At 39.6% G+C, this 24043-nt stretch overlaps 1 protein-coding gene across 2 annotated transcripts in view; it reads right to left on the bottom strand.

Annotated features, from left to right (window-relative positions):
- Window positions 1-24043, bottom strand: part of chrne (cholinergic receptor, nicotinic, epsilon) — a 74262-nt gene that overhangs the window by 6140 nt on the left and 44079 nt on the right. For both annotated transcript variants that reach the window (XM_039747159.1, XM_039747158.1), the window contains exons 10-11: window positions 21383-21593; window positions 2526-2659 (exon numbers count right to left, since the gene is read on the bottom strand). In XM_039747159.1, the coding sequence (XP_039603093.1) occupies window positions 2526-2659; window positions 21383-21593 (345 nt within the window). The remainder of the gene's footprint in view (window positions 1-2525; window positions 2660-21382; window positions 21594-24043) is intronic.

The raw sequence follows: 24043 nt of genomic DNA, 5'->3' as shown, positions 1-24043 counted from the left end.
TTGTACTTCTCCCTCTGCATGAATGCCTGTGTAGATTTCGAACTGTGTTTTGTGTCATTGTCTTGTTGGAATATCCAACCCCTGCATAACTTCAACTTTGTGAATGATTGTTGATATTGGGTTGAATTCATCCGAACCTCAACTTTAACAAAGGCCTCAGTCCTTGAACTAGCCCCACAGCCACATAGCATGATGGAACCTCCACCAAATTTGACAGTAGGTAGCAGGTGTTTTTCTTGGAATGTTCTTGCCATGAAAAGTGCTTTTTGTTATGACCAAATAACAAAATTTTTGTCTCATCAGTCCAAAACACTTTATTCCAAAATGAATCTGAATTGTCTAAATGAGCATTTGCAAACAACAAGTGACTCTGTTTGTGCAGAAAGGGCTTCTTTCTCATCACCCTGCCATACAGATGCTCTTTGTGCAAATTGTGCTGAATTGTAGAACGATGTACAGATACACCATCTGCAGCAAGATGTTCTTGCAGGTCTTTGGAAGTGATCTGTGGGTTGTCTGTAACCATTCTCACAATCCTGCGTATATGCCGCTCCTGTATTTTTCTTGGCCTGCCAGACCTGCTGGGTTTAACAGCAGCTGTGCCTGTGGCCTTCCATTTCCTGATTACATTCCTTACAGTTAAAACTGAAAGTTTAAACCTTTGAGATAGCTTTTTGTAGCCTTCCCCTAAACCATAATACTGAACAATCTTTGTTTTCAGATCTTTTGAGAGTTGCTTTGAGGATCCCATGCTGTCACTCTTCAGAGGAGAGTCAAAAGGAAGCACAACTTGCAATTGACCACCTTAAATACCTTTTCTCATGATTGGACACACCTGTCTATGAAGTTCAAGGCTTAACAAGCTAATCCAACCAATTTGGTGTTGCCAGTAATCAGTATTGAGCAGTTACATGCATTCAAATCAGCAAAATAACAAGGATACCCAAATTTTTGCACAGCTAGTTTTTTATATTTGATTTAATTTCATACAACTAAATACTGCTTCACTAAAAATCTTTGTTCGGAAAACACCCCAGTATTGTGATGTTCCTATGAAATGAAAGACATACCACTGTTATCTTTTTTGTTGAAAGTAGAGTAAATTATTATGCAGGCTGAGAGGGGTTCCCAAACTTTTTAATATGACTGTATGTTAAGTAGAATGCCCAACGAGGTCTGGATGGTCTTTTGGCCTTGGAACCCCCGCAGAGTTTATATTCTCTCCAGCATATTGGGAGTTGTTTTTTTTTTCTCTGTCCTCCTAACCATTTGACCTACTCCTATTTTTTGACATTTTATAAAGCACTTTAAGCTACATTCTATGTATCAAACTGTGATATAGAAACAAATGTTGTTAATGATGATAGGACAATTTAAAGGGGAGTTCACATCCCAAAGTGTTGAGGAAGCAAAATCTTTATTGTCCAGTGTAATCTAGGGGTCCTGAAATGGCAGTGTCAATGTATGCCTTCAGGGTCTCCTGTAGTTGTACAGATCTGAATGTCAGTGCCAGTCTCTCAGGGTCTTGCATTATCTAAGTGCTACTTGAACATGAAATGAAGAGAAAACATTTTAACTTTGTAACATGTTTGCATGAATGTTTCACTGAATTGTCTGGTTTTCCTCTTTAACTGTACCCTCAGAAATACTAAAATGGACTCTAGCCAATCATCTTGATATAGTACTGCACAATAAGAAAGAGAGGATATGCCTACTGACTGATATAATTATTCTATATGATGCGAATGTCTTGCTGAAAGAGTCCGAGAAGTTCAACAAATAAAAAGACCCTGAAATCAAGATCAGTGTGACAATGAATGCCAAGACAAGAGTGGTGCCAGTCAAAGTGAGAGGATGAGGAACACTCAAGAAAGGTTTCAAAAAGTTCTTTTGAATGTTTCCAAGTCATGCAAGGCCAGGTAGTGAAGTGCATAAGATTGCACTTATGACCACTAAACCCGTACTCAGAAACGTGCTTAAGCAAATCACTTTTGTCACTCATTGATATCTGGATTCACCAGAAACCGCCAGAAAGGCGAGAAAATCAAAAAGTGGAACATTAACAATAATAATAATAATAATAATAACAACAATTTAGAAGATGACTTAAACCTGAACTGGATTGTTTGGGCAGGTGTGTACCAGACAAGGCCCATTATAAGGCAACACCTAGATGGATTATATCTCTTGGTTGACCTCAGAGCTAAACCTGTAAAACACAAGGTCACCAATTCACTTCCAACCTCAGACTGATCGTCTAAGGCTGAGCAAGTCAAGGCTGGAGGTTCATTTTTGGAAATATAGAAGTAATTATAGTGCATACTTGATATCTGTAATTCACATTGAATAAAAGTGTCCTATAAAAGTAATTACTTTAGTTATATGTATTCACAAAACATTAATACCACGCCAGATCTTTCATGATGGAGAATAGGAAACCATCTTAAAAGATGTTGACAGGTGGACAGCAAAAAACCTCCTTTCTCATTTTCCAGACATTCAGAAGGAAACATATTGTGACTCACCGATCCAACGTCATTTTGCTCCTTAGTACTTTCAGCAATAAAGTTGCAGGCATCAGCACACTCCTTGATATGGGGGGCCATGTGTGCCAGGCTCTTGTAGAGGTTGGCTGTGGTGCCCACGTCTACACCATCCCCTGTAGAGAAGGTTACACAAGACGATTAAGTCCATAAATCTAAACATTCAGCAGCTCTCCAGGGCTCACCTCGGATGAAATGTTCATCTTTTTGTCTAACTGCTCTATTTTTTTATTCACACCAAACAAATAACTAGAAAGCAGAGAACTCAGTCCGGCAAGGCATTGCATGAATAATGGAGTCTGGATGATTTGGTGAACATCAGAGTGCCATTTCAATCCCCATTACTGGCCTACTGTTTGCTCAGAGCTAAGATATTAATAGTAAGTGAGTAATAGTTGCATTTTTAAGCATCTCAACTAAAGTGTTACCAAAGTGTCTCTTTTCCTGTTATGGATGGCAGAGTGAGATAAAATTGAACAGAAATAAAATCATCGACCACAAAAATATAATGCACACTTTCAGAGACTACTATAAATCCTTATATACTACTGAGTTTAAAGAAGACAATACACAATCTAATGCATTTCTGGGTACATTACAAATACCACAAATAGACACTTTTAGTGCGGAGGAACTTGATAAACCTCTCTCATTATCAGAATTACTAGATGCTATAAAGTCACTTCAAGGCGGAAAAGCAGCAGGCCCTGATGGCTACCCTGCAGAATTTTACAAGAAATTCTCTGCTCAGCTAACTCCCCTCCTATTAACAACATTTACAGAAGTCAGAGAAAACCAAACTCTTACTCAAACTTTGCCAAGCACTAATCACCATTTTTCCAAAACAAAATAAGGACTAATTACTATGTGCATCATACAGACCAATTTCACTTCTGAATAATGACGTTAACATAATCTCTAAAATCATAGCTAGAAAGATGGAGAAAGTGATCCCCTTGGTAATATCACAAGATCAAACTGGATTTATCAGGTGCCGACACTTAAATCTTCAACTCCTGTTTAATGTAATATACTCACCAACTAAATCAAACACCCCAGAAATATTATTATCATTGGATGCAGAAAAAGCATTTGACATGATTGAATGGAAATACCTTTTTACTACATTGGAGAAGTTTGGGTTTGGCCCGAACATTTGTGCATGGATCAAATTACTGTATACTAACCCAGAAGCTTCAGTTTGTATCAACAACATTTGTTCAGAGTACTTTAAACTAGAACGTGGTACTAGAAAAGGATGCCCCTTGTCACCGCTACCGTTTGCAATTGCCATTGAACCACTGGCAATACATTGTCGAAATACTGATCAGATAAAGGGGATTATCAGAGAAGGACTGGAACAGAAAATTTCATTATATGCAGATGATATGGTACTGTATATATCGGACCCAGAAAATTCTGTGCCTGCAGTCTTAACAGCACTCACAGAATTTCAAAAAATCTCTGGTCTCAGAATTAATCTGAATAACAGTGTACTCTTTCCAGTGAATTCTCAAGCATATAATAATATTAGATTAGACACCCTACCTTTTATCATTGCAGAACAGTTTAAATACCTCGGGGTAAACATCCCAAGTAAACATAAAGCTCTTTATCAACAAAATTTCGCAGTCTGCATGGAAAAAATTAAGCAAGACGCATAGATTGTCATACAACTTTCATCTCACACTAGCTGGAAGAATTAACACTGTTAAGATGAATATTCTTCCTAAGCTCCTTTTTTATTTCAAAACATTCCAATATACATTAATGAATCATTCTTTAAGCAATTAGATTCAACAATAACCTCATTTATTTGGAACTCAAAACATCCACGCATTCAAAGAGCGACCCTACAAAGACAAAAGGCAGAAGGATACAAACGATAAAAACCTGGACACAAATAGAAGAACACACACAGGCTTGGTCCGCAATATAAGTAAAATCCTGCAGTACTTCTTTGTATTCCCTGCTCTGTGCTCAAATAAACACACGTTATCGGCAATATACTAATAACCCAATTGTGCTTCACTCACTTAGAATATGCAACCAATGTAGAAAGCATTTGAAGACGGAGAAGCTTCTATCTGTGGTACCTCTGCAAGAGAATCACCTTTTTCAACCTTCGCGAACTTATGCAGTTTTTAATATCTGGAAAAAATTTGGAATTAACTTGCTTAGAGACCTTTATATAGACAACGTCTTTGCCTCCTATGAACAATTATATTCCAAATTTAACATTCCACCTACACATTTCTTTCACTATCTTCAAATCAGGAACTTTGTTAAACAGAACCTTCCCGATTTTCCTCATCTTGCACCCTCATCCATGCTGGAAAAAATATTGCTCAATCTCAAGGACTCAGACACCATCTCTGCAATATATAAAATCATTTTACAGTCCCTCCCTTTCGAAGATCCAAGAGGACACTGGGAAAAAGATCTCTCAATTAATATATCAGAAAAGGAGTGGAAAGTAGCAATGCAGAGAATTCACTCGAGCTCCATATGTGCAAAGCATACAATTATACAACTCAAAATTATATATCAAGCACATCTGTCTCGTCTAAAACTCTCCAAAATGTTTCCAGGGCATGATCCAACCTGTGAACGTTGCAACCAAGTCCCAGCTTCACTGGGTCACATGTTCTGGGCCTGCACCATATTAACATTATTCTGGCCCAAAATTTTTAATTACCTCTCAGACAGCCTTGGACTCACAATCCCTCCTAACCCATTAACAGCTGTGGGGTTCTTCCAGATGGGTTTAAAGTGGAGAAAGACAAACAAATTGTGATTGCATTCACTACACTTTTGGCATGCAGACTTGTTCTGAAAAACTGGAAGAATCCTAACTCTCCTCTTTTAAGTCAGTGGGAAACTGATGTGTTATACTATTTGAAATTGGAAAAAATCAAATACTCAGTTAGAGGATCCGTACAGACTTTTTTCAAAACATGGCAGGATCTAATCAGTAATATTTTCAAATAAGCTCTTAAAGCACAGAGGTAGCAATTATTTCCGTATTTCTTTGTCTTCTGCATTCATCTCTATTGGGTTATAACATTTATTCATTTAGGTATGTTTACAAGCCTTAAATTTCACGCCGTTTGCTTTGCTCAATCTCTCAGGGGTAGGAATCGATTTGTCCTTAACTCAATTTTTCTTTTTGTAAAAAATTGATTGATTTGTATGTATTGCAGTAAAATTAATAAAACTTCAAAAAAAAAATAGTTGCATTTTTAAGCATCTTAACTAAAGTGTTACGAAAGTGTCTCTTTTCCTGTTATGGATGGCAGAATGCTACAGAAGGACACATTTATATTTCATCATGCCAGAACTCCAGTTCAATTTCAGCACTCTGAAAACATTTCATTACTAGCAATACTAAATCAACACTAAATTAGCACTGTGATGAACTGGCATCCCATCCAGAGTTTGTCCCTGCTACTCCCAATATAGCCTTCGAATTTACAACTGCCATACTAGAAAAAGGGAGCAGTGAAGAGATGCTCTCCAGTGGCACAGTGGCTGGGGAACCGAACTGTAAATGACGTGGATGTTGGTTCAGTCACCGTCTTTCATTCTCCAGGTGATGCAGACTTTTAACCTAGCCAGTTGTATATATGTAATTATATAAAATGGATCCTGCTGTTTGAAGTCACCTTGAGATTTGGGGCTGTGGCAACAGAGAGAATGAGATCATGATAACAAATGGCTGAAATTAAGCTCCTGTATGTTGCTTCATTGGGCTCAGTGTTCACCATGTTGTGGGATAAAGAGCTCAAGGATATGGGAGGTCTGATAAGTAGGGGGCGCACCTGCACCCCACACACCCAGACCCAACCAATACCACACAGTCACAGACTTAAGGAAAGAAGTTTTTAATTTAAACAATACATTCTATAGGTTTCTGTGACCATATATGAATTAGTCAAAGTTCATTTCCATTTCGTTTCTTTCCTTCCTTTCCTCTTCTCTTTTTTTCCACCTCCACTCTCTTTCGAGCAGGTCTTGTCCACCTCCTCTCAACACAGAACCCCTGATGTAGAGGAGGTGGCTTCTTTTATGCTGGATTTGGGAGTACTTCTGGTGACCACAGCAATGCAGAATTGGAAGCACTTTCAGGCCAGGTGGAAGCATTCCAAAGCAGCGGGGGTGTTCCTCTGCAGATCCCCCTGGTGGCACCCTAGTACCCCATCAGGGCTGACCCTCAGGACTACAGCTCTCAATATGCCCGGTGGTGTGCTCCACCAGAGGGATGCTGCCACCCAGTGTATATGGAGAATATATGACCCCAAGAAGCAGTCTTCCTCTGCCCTTCCATTATGGACTCATAGATGGAAAAGGTACCAGCAACCACTCCAGCTAGGATGTGTGTCCTTCCACATCTCATAATAGAAAGGCTGCCCACCTCAACTCAAAGAATGTGTGTAACAAGCATGGCCTACCAGGGCAAACTGGAGGGATTATATTGTTCCTGGATGGCCTCAGAGCTGTTAGGATTACCAAAAGGCTGGTGCTAGTGACAGATTGCTTTGCATGCTGTTAGTGTGAACTTCACCAAGAGAAGTAAAGCATAACTTAAGGCCAGTGCTTCTTGACCTTGGTCTTCAGAGGTCTCATTTGTTTTTATCTTTCTGAATATCTTCACTCAGGGCATACTTGCCTTTGTAGTTTGTTCACTCAGCCAGTGGATTCAAAGTAAAGCAAGGGTGTCAAACATTACACATGGCTGTCTCTTTTGTAATCTGTCATCCACAATGGTTCAGGTCTGATAGCTTGGGTTTGTGCGAATATATAGAGAAGTAAAACCCAGGCTGCAATCCATTTGTAATGACAATAGAAAATCGAAAATCAGACCAATATAAATGGATAAGTTTTCATCACAGACTTTAGTCAGTGGCACTGATTAGCTGAGACAGCCTCCTTAACATAGCAGCAGGAAGAGGTGATTTTTGCTGCCCACTAGGTGGCACTGTTTCACTTTCAATGTTCAAGGCCCAACTGATTTTAAAGATCCAGGGCAGGGTGATAAAAACATACAGTATGATCGAGTTCATGTAAAGAATACAGTGAAACTCTTACTTGAACATTGATGTTGGTGTCACAGCTGGTCATGTATTCATTTGTCTGTTTTAAATTTACCACTAACCACATGCATTTCAGAAGAGGTCATCCACCTGAAGCTACAGTGAGGATATTTGGGCCTGGCCAGTACTTGGATGGGTGAACATCTAGTAAAAGCATGGGCAGCTGCTGGAAGAGGTGTTGGTGAGGCCAGCAGTGGGCATTTACTTTGTGGTCTGAAAGTGGATCCCAATGCCCCAGTGCATTAAAATGTTAAACTAAAGTCCTGACTCTATGTGCTCATAAAAGGTACCCGGGCATCTTTCGTAAAGAGCAGAGTGTATCCCAATGTCAAGGCTAAAATGCCATCCATGGCCTAATCGTTCCAGCCCCCTAATCATCCTTTGTCTCTAATTGGCTATCTATCACCACTTCACTACCTAACAGCTCATGTGTGGAGAGTGTACCAGCACAAAAATGGCTGCTGTTGCATCATCCAAGTGGATACTACACATTACTAAGGTTGCAGTGGTTCCCCATTCATTTAAAAAAATGACTGTCCTCAACCAATTCACATGATATGGGAGAAATGAACTTTCTGTTCTAAAACCACAGCACAACTGTACTATGCATGGATGAAGTATGCAGACTGCATATATGTTCTTATCGTTGATGTATATAAAATGCTATGGTCTTTTTCTCTGTCATGCAATCATTTGCAGACTAAAGGGGGATAGAACCTTGATCTTTGTCTTAATAGAAAGCGTATGATCTGATCTGTTTTGGGACTTTAAACAATATTAGGTAGTGGCAACCTAGTGGCCATCACCTGTGGTCATGTGTTTACCGCAAAGTGATTGGCAGACCAAGTAATAACCAAAATGATGGTAGAGGTAAGAAGAGCAAAGACATCTGCCGAGTGTCAAGGATGTTGCAGAAGGCTCATATGTTGTGGAAATTCAATAAAATGTTAGGTTCAGGCTGCCTGGTAGTCACATCACTTGTTTATTGTAATAATAATGTTCCCGCAAGCCCTAATGCTGATAACCTCCCTGGACAAGGCACATATGTGTTCAGAATTCGTAATCAATTTTTAAGTTTTGTGTTTATTGATCACAGAACAACAAAGTTTATAAAACATAAATAAAGGGTGGCAAAGTGACTTGAGATAATGAACTTAGTGAAGTGATTGCAAAAATAAAATGATAACCACCACAATGGTAGAAAGAAAAAGAAGAGTGTGACATCTGCTGAATGTCAAGCATATTGCAGATAGTGATTAAGTAACGAATGACAAAACAATAAGAAAACAAGATGCTGACCTACATTGACAAGTAAGAAGCAATCCTAACTATAGAGCAATTGAGAAGCAGACAAACAAGACAGCTCATAAGTTGGCAAGACAAAGTCCAAGATACACAATACAGAAATGCACCAGAGACAGAAATGCCTGGTGACAACCGAGAAGATTGTCAAATAGCTGAAACTTCCAACTATATGGAAGCATTGCTTTTACATCCTTACATCAATATTTTTGTAGACCACTACCTACCAAAGTTACATGTGATCGATGTCAAGCTGTATTTTTTCAAGATGAAAACAAAAGAACGTGTTGCTGTAAATGAACCACCAGAAAATAATAAAATGTATTATGAGTTCTACAGGAATTGAAGAAGTGTCTATTTAGAAAACACAAATATCGTTATCGTCAACTTGTTTTGTATTTGTATTTTAAATTAGGATGGTCCGTGTATTTCACTAGTTATTAAAAATTTGATGACACTTCTATCCCAATTAAACTTACTGTTCATGATGAGGATACAGTACAGCTGCTTGCAGATATTTTTAAAGATGGTGAAGTAACTACTAAGAGTCACACCAAGTGTCACATAAGGGAATTAAACCAGCAACATTGTGGTTTACAGTCCAGGGGCCTCATGTATAAACAGTGAGTACACACAGAAATGTTGTGTAAGAGCATTTCCACATTCAAATCGTGATGTATAAAACCTAAACTTGGCGTAAAGCCATGCACATTTCCATGGTAGCTCATACCCTGTCGTATGCAAGTTCTGCCCTTGGTTTTGCAGACTGGCGACACCCAGCATCAAAGCAGTGCTACCGTTCCAGTGTGGTTTCCCTTTTTTTTCAGATCCACATCCCTGACGCAGCTTTATAAATACACAGAAATTAACCGCATATTGTTTATTAGTTTAATGCATCTGATTGTAATTAACCTGTAACAATATGATGGTCCACAGAATGGTCAAACTATTCTAAATACCATAGCTGCCTTTGCGTTGTTACTCTCACTGCACCATCTTCTTTAAGCTGCTCCCATTAGGGGTTGCCACATTGGATCATCTTTTTCCATATTACTCTCACTGCACCACTCAGAGAACTGTATTTATATCACTGTATCGGAGTGTGAATCACAGGAGTACAGCAGCTGATCGGAAAGAGAATTATCGGTATACAGCATCTAGTACACGCTGCCTCAGTCATTCGCTATTTGAACTGCTCTCATCTGAACAACGCTTCAGAACTTTTCCTGTTCGGACCGCACAGTTCACAAACAGTTTCATCCCAAGAACTATACATGTACTCAACCAGTCCATCAAGTGCTCCTTGTAGAACTGTTTGTACTTGCAAGTTTACAGTGAGGCAATTGTACTTATGATACAGTTATAAAATTGCACAACCTGAGCCACTTTATAAAGCGTGTATTTACATATGATGACGATACCATTTTTAGGATGAAATGCAGCAAAATATATTTATTATATTATACAGATAAAACATTAACTTTAACTACACAGTGCCACAGTGCTAGAGAGAAGCTTGAGCTTTATTCATGGATTGTTCCTCCCTCACGCTGTATTCTTGCTGTGGCTGGCGCAACACTGGAAAGATAGATGGATAGAATAATTAAACATTACGAAGATATTTCAATGTTCCTTAAAAGTTTCGAAGAATCGGTGTTCTAAGCTTACAGATGGCTTAACGTCTATTACAGAGCGGATTGTGTGGCGATTGCGTATTTGGAGAAAGAAAAGGAAGGACAGGAATTGGAGGTTAGTACATTTGAAAAAGACAGTACTTCTGTAATAAAGCATTTCATCGAAGGTCGCACATGGCGCAGCAAGCATCTTGCGTGAGACATGAACAATTACTGTGCCACCGTGTGTTCCTATGTTTAATAACATGCTTTAACTCCCATCACCATGAAAATGATATCACATATACTTCTCAGTATTTTAATTATTTAGAGAGCTGTAATATTACAAATGTAATGGATTCTGTGTCTTGTCAGAGGAAGAGAAAGCCCGGAAGCACGTAGTGATTCACACACAAATAGAGCACATAGAAGATCAAATACAAAACAAAGCTTTTAACGTGCTACTTTAGTTACAATGGGATTTGAGAAACTAGTAAATAAAACGATTTTAAGATGAAGCTTATGATGTTCTACTTTAATGACAAAATAAACTACGTGATTAAAACTATCAATTTCGAAATTAAAGTTGCCATTTCGTGCTTTTTTCCCCACTGTGTGCGTTTTTTTTCTGTACCTTAATAAGCTTCCATATGACACTCAGACGGTGGGCTATGACTCGCCTTTTCACGGTGACTTTGATATGTGACAACTTCTTTTTTATTTCGGGCACTGTGCAACTTTGTGAACTTGAGCTTACGAGTTTCTCCGACACACTATGTCACTCGATCGACTTCCTTTTATTGTTTAAACCACTGTTTAAACCAACAAATAGTACATTTTTCTTTGCCTCCAGTTGGTATTCGCTGAAATTCTTCTATTTTCCCTCGTACTTTTGCCATTGCCTTTTCACAGAACACTGAGCTTAAGGGCTATTTATATTGATTTGCATATTCAAAGAGGCATAATTCTGGGAGGAGTTGGGGTGGGGCTGCAGGTGTGTGCACGTGCGTCAATTTACATGCTGACCGGGATTTACGTAGTGGAAGAACGTGGAAGCTGGCGAACGCACATATTTATGCATCTGGATTTTTTTGTGCGTAAGTACATTTCCGCTTTTATGCTTACGTCATGTTATAGTGCGAATTCTACGCACGGCGTTATGCATGAGGCCCCAGGTCTTGACACCTACACCACACTGCATGTGCACATTGAAACTTCTGATATCTACAGTGTGCATTACAGTGACTTTAAAACTAAACTGACCTAGTACATTGTGGCTGGCACAGCGGTTAGTGTTCCAGGTATGTAGTTAGACTCCTGGGTAGTTCACCATGGAAGGAAAACTGTAAGCCCAGATAAAAAAATAAAAGAGTTACACATACCAAACACTTGTATGTTAAGGTAACAGATATCTGTTTGCCTTGTGGTGGACTGGCACCTTGTCAAGTCTTTTTTCCTGCCTTGTGTGTCTTACCGCCAGAATAGGTTCCCTGAAAAACCATAAAACTGAACTAAGTAGGTGCTGAAAAAAAATAAAAGGATGAATGAATGCATATTATTACTGCCTGGTCCTCAAACATTATGTTGAATTCCTGGACCTTTCACTCTGTGTGTGTAGTTTGCACAGTCTCCTCCTTTTTCCCATGAGTTATCTCCCTGAATTGTTTTCAAAATGTACATGTATTTCACGGGTAATTGTCCAAAAAAGTGAGAGTGAGGGTATGAGTGATTGCTGGTCTTTGTCTTCTGGCACCTACGGCCCTGCAATGAACACAGAAGACTTAAAAAAGGATAAATTAATTCATTTACAGCTGTTCTTGTGATTCAGTTGGACATGTCACATCACTTTGACCCTTTGTTTGATTCCTGGCTGGATGACTTCACTGTGGCGTTTACACCAAGGTGTTCCAAACTCTCAAGAAGCTCTTTCTGATCTGACTGGCAACTCTACATAATCTTGGGACTGTGTTTAAGTGTGCTTTGTAGAATTTTTGCATTCCATCTATCCTGGAATCATGCTGCCGGGACAACAGATGGATAGATGGATGAACTCCTTTCAAGAAGACCACTCATCTGTCATTTTAAAGGGGGCAAACAACCTACTGCCAACATACTGTTTAGCAGTGCCCAAAAGACAGTGTTACGATAGTCCAACATTAAAAGTTAGGAACCACCACACATAAGGGTGTCCAAACTAACACAGAGAAAAATGCATGTGAAACATAAAACATTGAGTTTGTCCTTAAAATGTGGCTCCCTTAACTCTTTTGTTAATTCCTTTTAGACACATTGCTACTAGTGTGCTGTTGTTCTCAGTGTATTTCAGCTCCCGTGCAGGGAAAGCTGAGCTGATCAGAAGGCCTCCACCGCCCCCAACATTTCCTTCTAACAGCCACTTGCTTGCTTAAGGAGACAACAGTAGAATTGAAATCTCAACGCAAACAAAAGCGAAAGTGACAGGGGAGCCGCCAGGAGGAGGAGGAGGGGGCGGCATGTCCCTGAAATAGCACATCTCCTCCTGATACCAAAATGCCTCCATGAGCTCCAGGGGCACAGCGCGGCCTGGCGGCCATAACACAATTATAAATGTGCACATGCTTGTGGAGGAAACACGATGAGGAAAAGCCATCTCATTCTAACTGGGCACAGTCCTCTGAGACTGGACCTGACCATGCCAGAGAAGTCCAGGCCATAACTTAAAAGTGGAACCTTTGATCAACTGGCTCAGTTGTTCACTTAGAAAACTCCTCAGCATGACTTTCGAAAACATGCTTGTGTTGTTATTACGAGTCTTCTTGATTTAGATCAGTCGCTGCTTTTCTGTCATTTCAGAGGAACCACCACTTACATGTATTAATAAATTTCTTATTATTTATTGCCACATTTGCTCACCACAAATGTATTTCATTTCAGAAGTTTTTGTTACAAAGTGACCCAAACTACACACATCTAGTCCATTGTTTTAGGAAATGTCTCTTTCATTGCTTCCTGTTTGGATGTCTGCACCATGAAAGCCACTGATTTTTTGTTTCTACAGATGTTCTACTTCCCGAAGATCAGATTGAGGCAACTGCCAACGTACCTCTGTTAGTAGCCAAGAGACAAGTACTGGAGAACTCTCCTGATACCTGCCTGATTTACCACTATGGGTCCTTCTCCACAGACCTGGACATTGTTCGTAAGTGATGTCCTTGCACATAAGGTTTCTACAGAAATTAATTTGCAGAGTGGTTAGGTGAAATAATGCACAAACAATTATTAAGTATTATAGTGAAATTCTGCATGGTAATGATTTTACATTTTGTGAGTGATGGTATATTCATGTTTTTGATGTTTAGTTTAATTTCCCAGAATCCACTTAATGCAGTTCAGGAGTGCAGGGGCAAAAGCCCAATCCAACAGCATCAGGAACACAACAGGAGCCAATCACAGACAGGCTACCAGTCCACCAAAAGGCATCCCATACATCAGCTCACTTTAGAATTGACATTCAGCTTAACCCTTATGTCTCTGAGGTGTGAGATCAGAAATGAGGCCCTTCGGAAAAATAGACAAAGGCACAGAAAGAACGTAAGAAACCTACTCAGATAGTGACTGAGATGGGATTTGAGCCCAGTTACTTGGAGCTGTGTGGCAATAGCCAACACCATTGTGCCCACCTCCTAATCTAATTCAGCAACCTCAACAAGGAGTGATGCCTGTCAGAAGACCAAAATCAAAATAGAAGACCTAAACTGGAAAAATTAAAGCCAGGATTTCAGTTGTGGGCAAGAGGAGACATATGGGTGGCCCATTTGATTTGGAATTCACTTTAAGAGAAGTATAAATAGGAGCCCAACACAGACTCTTTTTCTTGTTTTGGTCTCAGTAAATGTTTTTACATGCACACATGTAACTGAATTAAGATGGATAACCCGGTCAGGGCAGAAACCTGGTTTCTCAATAATCCACATTTACATGAGGAAAAGTAATTAAACTGTGCAAAAAAAAAAAAAAATGTAAGTCATGATTGCCGACTGTAAATCAGAAAATAAGCATGACACCTATGATAATTTTTGTGCTTTATAAATGTATTTAGTCAAATTGAGGCTTTATTTATAAGTTTATGTTAGTGGCTTGCACACTCTTTTCTGCTTGGTTGAGCAAGTGAGCCCTGCAAAGGACCCGCTGAATGTGCTACTTGCCTCACACCCAGTGCTGCTGGGATAACAACAAAGCAGGAATTTTTACTTCAGTAAGATATGCATTAGATTACTCCTTACTTTAAAAAGTGAATGAGACTACATAAAGTGTGTTGCTTTTAACATGTTTTTCATCTGCTCTGTAGAGTGTGTTGCCATGTTTAGCACTGTGCATTCAGCTCATCAACATAAATATAGCGATTTCTGAAATATTGAGACCGATTATTTTAGCCAGGATGAGAAACACTGTGATTGCCTGAGCATTTGTGTCTGGAACTGAATGCTGAAAGATTGTGCTTACATGGCCACGTAATCATGTTATTCACAGAGAAATTTAACTTTGTTAATCAGGTCTCTCAAAGGCCAATAAGCTGTGCATAACTGTGTTACTGAAGTGCATGCAAGTGCACGGAGTGATGCTAAAGAATATAGAGGTAGAGAGAAGAAAGTGATGGAGGTTGCCGATACTGTGAAACTGACAGTGTTCACATTGCAGGGGAACATTAGACCATTAGAGGCTGGGAGAATGCACTGATACAGTGCATTGCCGCACCCACCACACAACAAACCACCTCATGAGAACATTAGAAAAATCAAGATCAGAATAGACCATTCAGCCCAACAAAGCTCGCCAGTCTTATCCACTTAATTCTTCTAAAAAACATCCAACACCACCTTATCTTTAAAAACGACCTGCTTCTGCCTTATTAATTAGCAGGAGCTATAGCACTGGTCTATGGCTGGGTGGAAATTGATTCAAAGCTGCACTTGCATTCGTTTATATGCTGAAGTAGTCATTGTAGCATTCACACATTTGTATACGTCAGGAGAATTGGCAGTTCTGCATGATGCTGGTCAGAAGTTCAAGACAGTGTGGCTTTTGTTGGCATAGTGCACAACTGTCTATGATGTGATCAATCTACATAAAATCTGCATATCCTAACTGACAGCATTTTGCATACCTGATAGAGTAAGATTTCAGTACTCAGCCAACACTGAAGCGGCAATCGGAACTTAGAACGAATGCAGCAAAATACGGAGAAATCTCTAGGAAAACCTGATGCAGTCTGCAAGAAACCAACACCTTGCAGAAAGACAATACTGTAACCTTAAGCATGAAGCTAAAGCAACACAGGAATGGGTTAAAAACAACAATGTCAGAATCCAGATCTCAACCCAGTTATGAGAATTTGTGGATGGACTAGAAAAAGGCTGTTCAGTCATAATCCCCATGCATCCTGACAGAGCTTGGAGAGTTTATCAGTGAAGAACTGGGACAAATGGCAATGTGCAGACGTGCAAAGCTAACAGAGACCTCAGCGCACAGACTCAAGGCTCTCATGGCTGCCAAACGTGTGTCTACTAAATACTGACTTGAAGGAGGCAAATACTTATGTGAACAGTTACTTTGTTTTTTATATTGGTAGTTAATTTAGACCACTTTGCAGAGATCTGTTTTCACTTGGACTTTTAATTAGAGTATTTATCTGCTGATTGGTGTCCCATGTTAAATCAACTTTGATTCAATGTTGCACAAAAATACAATGTGAAAACTTCCAAAACACTTTTTTAGCACTGTATGTGTAATGAACTGGCAGCCCCATCCACAGCAGGTTCTTGATGTGTGTCAGTTGCTGACAGTCTCTTATTTCTTGTGACCTAGTAGCTGAATAAGCAGTTAAAAAAAAAATCTAGTGGGCCAGTATAGGACCTAATTGGGACACAGGTTTCTTTGTGATTGGTTAAAATTTCATTGTGAAAAAAGCAGAAAGATAAAGGTAAGAAAAGCAGATAAGGTGGCCTAGCAGCTAACATATTGGACTGGAAGTCACACGGCTGCCAGTTCAGACCTTCCCCAGACTGAATGTGTGCTCTGAGCAAGTCACTTCATCTGGCACTGTTGCCATTACAGAAAACCAGACACAGTTTTACTTTGATTTGTAAATTTCAGATTAATAAATAAATTAGATGTAAGTCTAATTAAAGCACTACAAAAATGTTTTTTCTTTCAATTTTTACTTACTAACAAAATTAAAGCCAAAACTCCGAGTCCAGCCTGTAAAGTAACTTTATCATAATACTAAGAAACTGAAACAATTGTGTGCTGCTTCTACATATACTACACATGATGTACCACAAAAGGTTAAATGTTTCTACTTATTATATTCTCTTTAAAAAAAAAAAAAAAGAACTTACTGTAATGGCTGGTGAGATAGGAATCAGGACTGACACTTTAAAAATCATTTCATAAATAAATGATTGACAGTTTAGAAATTGTACCCACTAGCACAACAAAATGCTTCTTTTAGGTTAGCCTTGGCAATGAAATATGTACTTATACTTGTTTTAAATACAATATACAACTTACTACATCTTTTAGGATATTGCAGTGCAGTGAAGACATTGAACCTCAGTTGACTCAACGGCATTGGCTTATTTTTAGGATAATTTTAAGAAAATTCTTCATTAAATTACAATGCCACTGCACCAATAAACAGAATACCCTGCTTTGTTCATATGAGGCTACAAAATAAATCAGCTGATCCTGATCATCTCGCATGTCCCAGTCTTACTGCCCATCCTGTGGTGAACATGTCTTCCTGATCAAGGTCATGCTGGTAATAAGCTGGGTATGGATGATCCAACCTTCCCCTTTGAAAGTAAAGAATATCTGTGTGATATCATGTCATGGGAAAGTTAAATTATTTTTAGATGGTTCTGTATCTTCTCTCAGAAGGCTGTACCCATTGCATCCTCAGCGGTAAACATTAATATATACCCTTCCTCAATGTCCGATCCAACTGAATCGGCTCTTCTTAATTTGAGGCAGCAGAAGCTTAACTCTAAATTCCTTCTAGATTCTCAAGTTTCTCTCCCTATGAAAGAGAGGGAACCCAACCACTCTTCCTTATGTACTTCGTGCCAGACACTTGCACTCATCATATCATTATCTGATTGCTATTGCATGACAGCAGATGAAGCTGTGAATGCAGATAAACAAGAAAATGGGTGTGTTGGCTATTGACCTGGCTTCTGGTTCATTACCATTTTTCTGCCATGCCCTACTTGAGACCAAAACTCCAAGGCATAAATTTCACCATGTGAGGGAACTCTGATTCTTGTCTTGACATCAAATCACATTGAGAACTGCTCCACCGCTCCACTGAACATCCGAGATCACAGTAAGATGAACAATCACAACAACATTATCATTCCATTATGGTGATTATTACTATTATTGATTATTTAGCAGAGACTTCAGAGTATAGCATCAAGTCAATGAAACTTCTAGGCTATTGATCTTGTCAGTTAAGTAGCAGAGGGGTTGTTAATCAGTTTCAGCTGCTTTGGTGTTAATGAAATTAACAACAGGTGCACTAGAGGGGCAACAATAAGACGACCCCCAAAACAGGAATGGTTTAACAGGTGGAGACCACTGACATTTTTATCTTCTCATCTTTTCTGACTGTTTTTTCATTAGTTTTGCATTTGGCCAAGGTCAGTGTCACTATTGGCAGCAATGAGGCAATATCTGGACCCTACAGAGGCTGCACAGGTAGTCCAACTTCTCCAGGATGGCACATCAATACGTGCCATTGCCAGAAGGTTTTCAGTGTCTCACAGCCAAGTCTCAAGGGCATGGAGGAGAATCCAGGGGACAATCAGTTACTCTAGGAGAGCTGGACAGGGCCATAGACGGTCCTTAACCCATCAGCAGGACTGGTATCTGCTCCATTGGGCAAAGGAGGAACAGGATGAGCACTGCCAGAGCCCTAAAAAATGACCTCCATCAGGCCACTGCTGTGAATGTCTCTGACCAAACAATCAGAAACAGACTTCATGACAGTGGTCTAAGTGACCGACATCCTCTAGTGGGCCCTGTGCTCACTCCCCGGCACCATGGAGCTTGACTGGCATTTGCCGTAGAATACCAAAATTGGCAGGTCCACCACTGGCACCCTGTGCTTTTCACAGATGAGAGCAGGTTCACCCTGAGCACATGTGACAGACGTGAAAGGGTCTGGAGTAGCCGTGGAAAATGTTATGCTGTCTGTAACATCGTCAGCATGACTTGTTTGGTGGTGGGTCAGCAATTGTCTGCAGAGGCATATTCATGGAGGGACGCACAGACCTCTACAGGATAGACAATTCCATCTTGACTGCTATTAGATATCAGGATGAAATCCTTGGACCCTATGTGTATATATATATATATATATATATATATATATACACACACACACACACAATTGCTGCCAGTTTTATGTGTTGTCACACTTATGCCTGGGAGACAGCTTCAGGGTTTGTCAACTTGTAATTTCACCTCAAATTAAGGGATTGTGCTCTCTTGTAAGGCTTCTCCTCTCCTTACCTCTGCAGTTTCAGAAACCAACAACATGCCAGCACATGACATTACTTCCGGTTTTGGGGCTACTGGACTGTCCCTTTCTGCCACACCAACCATACTAGGCACAGTCGCAATCTTTCTCCAGTCTAATGATTAACTTGTGTCTGCAAAAACATTACCCTCACCACATGTTCACTCGTGTTTGTTATTTTTTACTTTACAATACTGGGAGTTATTTCATTTTCTTACTAATTTTTTATCTATTACTCAGGTCAACCCGAATTTATATCAAGCAAGAGGAGAAAGATTGAGCTTTGCAAATCCAGAAGCTGAATAGAAGATGACAGCACATGGGAGAATTGCTAATGTGATAGATAGTGCAATGTATCAAATGTTATGAAAGCATATTGCTAGAAGTTATACAAAGTTTATCTATTTAAAAGGAGTGCTGCAGCAGCAGAGGGTGCGAAGGTTGCCTGAAAGGGGTGCCAATCCATTATATGACACACAATGGCCATCTCACGGTCTATCCATCCATTTTTGAACGCAGACTCATTCGAATTCAAGGTAATGAGGACCATCTCAATCCTCACTTACTTACTTAACTTTATTTTCATAATGTAATGTAAATTATTATTTAATATTGTAATTGTCATAAACTGTAATTTAAGAATTAGTGACTTAAAGAAACAGCTTTCTTTAAGAAAGTCATTGTGAACTCCCCAAAGTTTTAGGACTGCTGTCACGAATAAGAACTTTTTGTTGAATGTTTCTTTGAGAAATGTAAGTTTTGGTTGTGGGGTTAGAGGCATTTATTGATCTACTTGTAACTGGTTTTACAATGTGCTTTGCAATGACTCTATGCATGACCTTCTATGAGCCATCTCCCCAGGAAGGGGCAAGTACACTTATCTTTTGAAAATGGCTAGCAAGCCTAGGGGAACACAAGTGGCTAGGACATTAAAAAAATCAGTAATTGGAGATGGAATTGGGCCATGCTGAAACAGGAACTGGTATGAAGTAGGGAGTTGGCTTATTGTGAGTTGTGGCTGATTAGGGTTGGTCGCTGAATCAGGAGGGTCACACCGTAACATGACATACCATTGGTCCATGACGTATGACTGGAAACCAAAGGATTTGTATAAGTGTGGTCTATCTGCCGTTCCCTTTCTCACTGTTTCTTCATTTTGAGAACTCTCTCTCAGCAGCCATATTGAGGCAGGCAGGCTGCTTGGCCCTATGCAAATGATAAGCTAGCTAATAAGCAAATTGAGTGTAACCACAAGATTATGCACCACCTGGAATTACACATCTAGCACTATTAGGTTGTATACTCTATTTGTTTTTATATGGCACTAGTTATAATAAAATATACTATCTATAATACATGAATAAATATGTAACCTGTTTCTCCTGCCTGTTCTTTTGCTCTGTCTAACTGTCTGGTGTTATAGATGTAACAGGAAGGTGAGTGTGCTGAACTACAGTACCTAATAGCATGGTAAGAGTATAAGATTTAAGGTCTACTGTATATAAAGGAGAGGATAGGGTCGCACTAGGACCTTAACATAAAACACATAACACCAACAGTTCTCTTAAATTATTTTTAGTTCTTATCATGAGGATAGTGCTAATTATCATTCCAGAATACTTCACCAAACAAAACTTAACAAAACACTTTGACAAATTCAATAGACAGCCCTTCCATATTATACAGGAAATAAAATAAGAAGAGCGTAGACAAGAAAAGACCTAAAGTAAGGATGCTAAATTACTGCACTGGGAAACAAGTGTAACAGAGGATGTGTGACCAGTTGGATAAGATTTTTAAGAATTTACAGTTCTTTCTGTCAGAGTAGAGTGAATATATAACTGCTCGGTGGCACCATAGGATTTTGGAAGTGATGCACACAAATCTCTCTAGCAGCTAATTTTACTTTTTGGGAGATATTTTGCCCAAGCAGTTAAAGAGAATCATTGATCTTTATGATACTGCAAATGTATTTAAATGTTTGTAATACAACAGCACCTGGTCAGCTTCCTTGCCCGTAATTGAATATGTTGACCCCCTGTGTAAAAAGGACTTGCAGTGGTGATGGGCAAGAATCTGAAATAACCCCCAATCTCTACAAGCTTTCCTTTGATGTGAAAAAGTTAAGTGTACCTGTTAACAGGAGATTAAAAAAAATAATTTAAGAGGTTTTCAGTACTTACAGGGTAATTGGAGCCTTCTGGCTCTGATCCATGGATCTGTTTCCTTCCCTTTAACCCTACCGTGCCCTCATTTCAACCAGAAACTCACCAAAAGCATCCAGGTAGGGACGGGAGAGGCCGTGACGGCTTCTCTGCCTCTCAAAGACTAGCTCGCTTCGTGGTTGCTTAAGGATGTACTCTTCGGCCTTTATCATAATTCCAAAGGAGCTTCTCCTCCTTGTCAGATGGTCCTCCTCATTGGACTCCTCTGATGATGGAATATTCATTCCAAGGTAATGTGGCAAGATTTCCAAAAATACCTGGGGAAAAAAAGTCATCTATGGGTATATGGAAAATACATGTGCTGCCATGCTAATTTTATCTACAGAAACTTTGCTCAATAATCTGCATTCTGATCACTCCTCACTATAAATGTAGACACGAATTGAGCTGACTTGCTGTTCTTCAGGTTCACCCCATTAGAGATGGCCCATGTCAGTTTAAATATAAACAAGTCTTGGGTTTTAGGTTACTTTCGGTGAGCTAAAGAAAATTAAAGGCAAATGGGAGTCTGATATTCCTCATGTTTGAGCAACTGCTTGTAAAGTCAGTGATTGCACTTGGCATTGCATGGACGTTTTTTCATTGGTCTGTCCATAAGGATCTCCCTTCAAACCCCACAGCTTTTCTTGCTTATATTTTACATTTTCTCCTAATATTTTAATTCTTAGATTAACAGCTATGGAATTACGAATAAGACACCTAAAACCAGTGCTGATATATGGGCAGTCTCAGGAAATGCAGGTTGTCTGCTTGCCACAAACACAGAATACTTTATAAGGTAACTTCCCAGAAATAAATAAAACCTAAAATGGTGTCCACCTTAATAAAAGGACAAGTGTCTGTGTGCCCATCCGTGTGTCCGTCCAGTTTCTACGTCTCTGCTATCCAAGAGATATTACAAACAATAGCACTGTTTTTACAAATACCACACCAAATGGTATATAAAAGAGACATAGCAAACGAATGGAAACACTGCACTGCAAACGATAATGCTGAGTTCTATGTAGATTACTGTGATTTCAAACCATCTTAGATGGGTAGCACAGCTAGTTCTCCAAGTTAAATTGTTACACACTTATTTAGTGTGGTATCCATCAAACTTGCAAACTTTTCAGTGGCTTCCCTGTAAGTAGATTGTTGTCTCAGACCAGCAATGTGATGTCCACAACAGCCCCCAGATTTCTTGACTGTGTGGCTTCCTGCCCAAAACATAATTACTTTCATAACTCTTGCCTCTCATTTACAAAGAAAGGGAGAGAGAGAGAAGGGTTAGGAGCAGGCGCTGATACAACGCATGGCCGTACCCACCACATGACAAACCAAATCAGGATCCCAGATTAGGACCTGAGTGCAGCCATGAAACGGGTGACACCTCAGCACCACACTAGTTCAGATGGAGTGGAACAGTGTGAGGTTTTGTATGGTGGCTGGAGTGCCAATTCTGCCACCAAACCCCAGGTTTTCCCCTGCAGGATGGCGGGCCTACATGCAGGGGTATTTACAAAGCTTGTTATTAATCCAGGCCCTCAAAATGTACTATTAATACTTACCCTTATAAGTCAAAGACAGACAGCAAAGATCTCACATCAGCCACCTTGCATTCAAAAGACCCCTCTGATCTACTCTTATGAAATCCTGTTGATTACAGCACTCAGATTTCATCTCTGTATTTCATATACATTCCCTGTGTCTTTCTGTACCTACTTTAGTGAAGCTGACTTAGCTTATTTGGCACATTCAATATTACTAAAGTTAAGACATCGGATAAGGAGGCCACAATATCCATGCTGTTATTTTTTATTTTTTGTATCATGTTGTGTTGTGTTGATTTTAACTCTATAAACTGCCACTCTGTGAAAGACACTATATAAAGTAAGGAATGATAGATTAAACTCTTGGATGTGAAAAAAAAACCTTCTTGGACATCCTCATCTCTGGAGCGGTGTGGTAGCAGCAATAACCACTGTATCCTATACACCAGACAGTGGAGAATGAAGTATAATAATTATTGCTTGTAACTAATAATAATAATAATTCTTTACATTTATACAGTGCTTTTCTCGCTACTCAAAGTGCTTTACATATTCAATAGTGAGCCACTTCAACCACCACTAATGTGCAGCATCCACCTGGATAATATGATGGCAGCCATTTCACACCACATATTAGTTGTTAGATGGTGAAGGGGTGAGAGATACTTAGCCAATTAGAGGCAGAGGATGATTAGGGGACCAGATTGGACGAGGCCATGATGGGTAATTTAGCCAAGACATCAGGATACATTACTACTCTTTATGAAGGTTGCCCAGGGATCTTTAACAACCACAGAGAGCAAGGACCTCAGTTTTACATTTAATTTGAAGGATGGAGCCATTTTTACAGCACAGTGTCCCCATCATTGAGATCCACTTTCAGACCACATGGTAAACACCCCATGCTGGCCTCACCAACGCCACTTCCAGCCACAACCCAAGCTTTTCCTGGTTGGTCTCCCACCCAAGTACTGGCCGGGCCTGAACATACTTAGCTTCAGAGTGGCAGAGCTTAATATTCTACAACTGGGACTCCAGTTCAGTCCAGGGTACCACAGTGGCTGCAGGGTTTTTTTTTTTTTATTTCCAACCTGTTTCACAAATCAATGTGTGACATTTATATCTGATTGATCTAATTGTTTCATTAGCTAACTTTTTGAATATGTCACTGAAGC

Source organism: Polypterus senegalus, chromosome 3 (genome assembly GCF_016835505.1).
Source record: "Polypterus senegalus isolate Bchr_013 chromosome 3, ASM1683550v1, whole genome shotgun sequence".
NCBI classification, from domain to species: Eukaryota; Metazoa; Chordata; class Cladistia; order Polypteriformes; family Polypteridae; genus Polypterus; species Polypterus senegalus.
Note: the sequence above shows the minus strand (reverse complement) of the source record. Positions and strands in the feature narration are given on the sequence as shown.